The sequence below is a fragment of the Coffea eugenioides genome, chromosome 9 (assembly GCF_003713205.1).
Source record: "Coffea eugenioides isolate CCC68of chromosome 9, Ceug_1.0, whole genome shotgun sequence".
Lineage (NCBI taxonomy): Eukaryota > Viridiplantae > Streptophyta > Magnoliopsida > Gentianales > Rubiaceae > Coffea > Coffea eugenioides.
Genome location: NC_040043.1, coordinates 1,618,784 through 1,623,678, shown reverse-complemented (window position 1 = coordinate 1,623,678; position 4,895 = coordinate 1,618,784). Strand labels below are relative to the sequence as shown.

At 34.3% G+C, this 4,895-nt stretch overlaps 1 protein-coding gene across 2 annotated transcripts; it reads left to right on the top strand.

The window, feature by feature from the left end:
• The first annotated feature begins 313 nt into the window (after window positions 1-313).
• Window positions 314-4,571, top strand: LOC113783134 (thioredoxin O1, mitochondrial-like). Of its 2 annotated transcripts, none has more exons than XM_027329193.1 (6): window positions 314-614; window positions 2,061-2,126; window positions 2,277-2,327; window positions 2,469-2,548; window positions 2,921-2,965; window positions 4,247-4,571. In XM_027329193.1, exons 1-6 carry the CDS (start codon window positions 350-352, stop codon window positions 4,343-4,345), a joined length of 606 nt encoding a protein of 201 aa, XP_027184994.1. In that variant the 5' UTR covers window positions 314-349; the 3' UTR covers window positions 4,346-4,571. The 2 variants fall into 2 exon arrangements, with proteins under 2 accessions (XP_027184994.1, XP_027184995.1); XM_027329194.1 differs by lacking the exon at window positions 314-614 and adding an exon at window positions 1,484-1,651.
• Window positions 4,572-4,895: the final 324 nt, after the last annotated feature.

Sequence of the window (4,895 nt, the reverse complement as noted above, 5' to 3'; positions counted from 1 at the left end):
AGGCTGATTCGTGTCCCAACCAAACCCTCCACCCCAACCCTAACATCGAAAAAAAAAGAAAAAAAAACCAAATATGGCATACTAATTTAAATCACCTTTAATTTCCTTTTCCACAAGTAATTATAGTGGTAGGATCTAGGGGAAGTTTTGTGAAAAAAAAAATAGAAAAGAAAGTTAAAGGGCATAACATGATTTCAACACAATCACTTGATTAATGTGGACAGAATGATAATAAGCCAACTTTAGGGGTTGATGATGAAATTACCTAAACATTTACTCGAACGTCTACATTTACTTAATTGGTATAGAAAAACCCACGCAAAACCCCAGAAGCAGCGGAGGAGCAAATATGAAAGGGATTCCGACGATACTACGTCGTTTGGCAGCCTCTAGGCCTTCTTCCATAGCTGCTCGATTTTCTTCTTCATCGTCGCTTACCGAAACCCTAGTGCTTTCCTCCGCCGCTGCAACGTTGTCGTACTCGACATTTGTTCTCTCCGATGACAAGCGCCGCCCGCTTTTCAATTCCGTAGTTACCCCTGCTATTTCTCCTAATTTACCGTCTACCATTCCTCGCAATAATTCTCGAAGCTTCTCGTCCGATTCCTCCTCAGGTCCCTTCTCTTTCCGTCTCTATTTCTTTATATGCTAGTTATACAGCAGGAGTTTCTTTTTTATTAGTTTCTTTTATTTTTTAAAAATTTTGTAGCTTTATTTTAATTAATTGGTGAAGTTTTTACCAAAAATTGGGTACATTTGTAATTGAAGAGTGATCCGGTTACTAGTTTTATAATACATTACGGAAAATTACTGCTTCAAGTTTTCTGTTTAGGCTTAATTGAGGATTCTATCTTTAGTGAATTAGTGAAATGTTGCGATTAAATTGTCTGTAATTTAACTAATTGCGATTAAATTATCTGTAATTTAACTAATTGTTTCCCCGAAATGAAGAGGTTTTTGTGTTGATTTTTTTCTTGGCTCCGGGTTTGATGAAATACTTATTGGAGGAAATAGGACATAATGTGCATAACAAAGAAGACAGTGCAGTTGTCTTGGAGGAACATTTGGAGCTATTACACATATAGTATCATCATTGGGAATGGCTATTGGTTGATAAAATGTGTTGTTCTTGGCAGAGTATGATGTAGAAGCACTCTATGTTAGTTAGTGGTAGTCAATGGCTTGCTTTGTCCTCTCTTTCCATAACTTGGCATGCGAAACTTGATGGTAACTTCTGAATTTGGATTCTTGACCTAGTGTTAGAAATGTAGATCCTTGATGGTTTTGACATTGCTGAAGGTGAGGATAGTGTACATCACTCATCTAGGTCAGATTTATCTGAAAGCCATGAGTTAGACATTTGTGGTCTATAGGTTCTGAGTCACTTATGCGGTACTCTAGTCTGTTTAAGTTACCAAAACTGTATTGTCCAGTTATAATTGGAGAGGTTATGCAGTTCTGAAGCTAAGTTCTGAAGCTGTGGTGTCCATTTACTAATTGGGTGGGCTTATGCATCTCATTGAAGCATTTTCCAGGATGCAGGTATTAAAAATCATGTCTAGATGTGCACCCACTTTAATAATGAGGTTTTTTTCTTTGGGTATCCTTCTGAAGGGAAAAGTGTACACTTTGGTACTGCCCAAAACAAGAGGTTTGTCAAAAGATAATCATCTCCTGACCTTGTAATGTTAGATGCCTGTAAAAAACAATATTTTATATTTGCCAACAGAAACTAATACGTATGTTGTAGTTGATTCTAAGAATAAAGCCACTATTCTCTTTTTGAGCTGACATTTTTGAATGACCAGAAGCTTTGCGATGTTCAAAGTTTTATCCACTGTTCCTAAAAAATGGATTTTGAGATTGTAATTGGTTCTAAAACTTTCTTGATATAAATTTTAAAAGAAGCTTCTAATATTGAATTTGGCTTTCTCGATTGTACTCCTATTTGATCAACTTGTGCATATTCTCTTCCCAGTTTTGGCAATTCATACAATTTTCTGAGATTTGTTTTGGAGCATACTGCATAATACGTTTGCTGAAGTGAGTTGGAATTGCAGGTCCATCAAAAATTGTTTCCATTGAGTCTGAAGAGCAGCTTAATGATTCACTTCGCAAGGCCCAAGGTATAAATTTATAAATTTGTTTATGGCCAATTGGTTTTATGTACGTCAAATGTAGATTGTTTATCATCTTTAATGTCTTCTGGATTATTCTTGGTTTTTAACTATTATTCTAACCTGATGCTGATATTTTAATGTTCAAATATGCTGCAGATGAATCATTACCTGCACTATTTTACTTCACAGCAGCCTGGTGTGGACCTTGTAAGATTTATGTATTGGAAATTGTATACATATGTAGCACTCTGGCTTTGAATGCTTTATTCTCATTTGCAGCATTAATATTTATTTCACATTTTCATAGTAGTTTGATCTGTAATTTACTTTCACCATTATCTTGTACAGGTAAGTTCATATCTCCTGTTATTGGACAGCTGAGTGAGAAATATCCTCATGTCACCACGTACAAAATTGACATTGATAAGGTAATAAAGACTACATGGCAGAAAATTTTCTTTTAACAATGGAAGGGAAGTTTTGAAAAATTTTTTTAGGACCCTACAGGACACTCATATCATGTTTGATCAAAGTGTTTTCATATTTCACTTGAATCTCAAATAAGAAGATCTACTTGCCTTACCCTATTTTTTAATCTATTATGCATGGTCAAAGACTCTTCATAGATTATTGGGTGTGATTTTCCTTTCATAATCTCTTCAGATATAGATTATCATCAATAGCAACTTGAAGTGCAATTTCTATGCAACAAAATAGCTTCTTTGCAACTCTTTTCTTAGTCTTTTTGTTAATTCTCTTGTTTTACACCTAGCTTACTTCCCTTGGTTTATTATATGCAGGACGTTCTTGCAGAAGCATTAATGAAATTAGGAATCCATTCTGTGGTACTACTTCTTATCAGTAACTTCTCATTTTGCTTGTTTAATGCTTTTGAAAAAAGAAAAAAGAAAAAAGGAAATGGATACATAGAAAGTATAGGGAAGTTTCTTACCACATTGTGAAAAAAGTTACAAAGAAAAGATGGGCAGTTAGCTGATTTTCATTGAGGTTTAGTTTCTTAAATTTCAAGCCAAAATTTTATTCCCTGAAATGGTTTTGTATCATGGATAGATACTACTCTCCATTAATTCAATAAATGTCTGGGCTATTGTAAGGTTACAAGGGAAAAAACAAAAAAATGAAAAGGAAATTTTGATGGAGGAGAAAAGGAGCGTAAAAAGTGAACAGTTCTAATGAGTACCATTATGCTGCAGTAGCTCCCTGAGCTCGGATTTGTATACTGCTTTTTTCTTTGTTGCCTCACGATTCCAGTTAAAATTTAGTTTTCTTTAAATGGAACAAGTTCCATATATTGGGGATGTGGAAAGGATTTATACCCATTAATATGTTAAAATCCAAGTCAAGTTTTTGTTAAGAATATGTGCTTAGTTAATTAAGTTCCTTCTCAAATACCCAAGGTTTGCATCAACAGAGATTTTTTTTTTATTTTTGTTTTTTCACTTCAAGAGACCAGAGCTTGGATGATGAATTGAAGTCAGTTTGTGGTCTTACTTAGCTCCCATCGGCATCAGAATGTACGAAAATGACTTCATGATCTTTTGAAGTAGTTTTAGTCTTGTACTCTTCTGACCTTATGCATATGATTTAGACGAGTGTAGGTCCTGTCCCGTCCTCATGTAGGTTGATGGCAGTTAATCTCCTATATGCAGAGAACTAGAGATTCCTCATCTAATGATTCTTATGACAATCTGATGGCTTTACTGGCTGGTTTTGCTGTTCAATTAGAAACTGACCATATATGATTCTAAACTGATGTAATCTTAGAATTCGTGTTGGCTTGGACACAATGGCCTCATATGTTTGATATACCATATTCATGTTGGTATTTTTGCCCTCTCCTCTGGCACCAAGCATAAATTCACAATCTTTTCTCTATTTGTTTGTAACACCTAATTTATGTTACAACTAGTTTATCATGCAAACTATTCTGTATAGTTTAAACTATATGATGTTTTCTTAGACACATGGACTCAAGAATCCCTAAGTGCAAGTTATTCTTGTATTTAATCCAATTGTGGGCAACAGTCTACAAGGAATTTTTAAGTTGCTTTACATCTTAACTAGTTCATTGATTGCTATTTCGATGCCAATGGCATTTGTTGCAGCCCACCATACACTTCTTTCAGAACGGGAAAAAGGCATCCGAGATGGTCGGTGCTGATGTTAAGCAGTTGAACGCGACTATGGAAGAATTGTACAAGTGAGTTTCTGCATATATGGAAGTAATCTTACCACGGAATATACAGTGGTTTTGATTAGATTTTGGTTTAGAATTTATTTTCTTCAAATTTAATACTATATGCTGTGAAACGTTAAGGGTTTTACTTTTTCGTTGAATATATCCTGTAAAGTCTGTTTGAGTTTGACATACTTTGTCGTTAATGGATGTTGATATGAAGTGATTTTCAGGAGATATATCCTTTCTTCAAATTGGTAATGTCTCCCAGTTCTCTCTCCAATGTTCTGCTATGCTATGCATAAATAACGATCTTCGTGCATATTGAAAAATTACTATATTACACAGAAGTACTGCAAATCCATCATAAATTTTTGATTTCATGAATATAAGCAGAGTTACTATTTACTTTCTCTTTGATAACAATCATATGATGTTATTATTCGAAAAGGAATTGATGAAACCAACAATTTACCAGAAACAACTGAAATTACAACTTTCATACATTAATATTGGATAATGTCTCCTATTCACACAAAAATTTGTACCAATCCATATCACTAACGATTGATACATAA

Coding starts and splice junctions, on each gene's coding strand:
- LOC113783134 (XM_027329193.1), top strand. CDS start 350: ATGAAAGGGATTCCGACGATACTACGTCGTTTGGCAGCCTCTAGGCCT. Junction 2,328..2,468: donor AGCAGCCTGGTGTGGACCTT/GTAAGATTTATG, acceptor TATCTTGTACAG/GTAAGTTCATATCTCCTGTT. Junction 2,549..2,920: donor ACAAAATTGACATTGATAAG/GTAATAAAGACT, acceptor TATTATATGCAG/GACGTTCTTGCAGAAGCATT.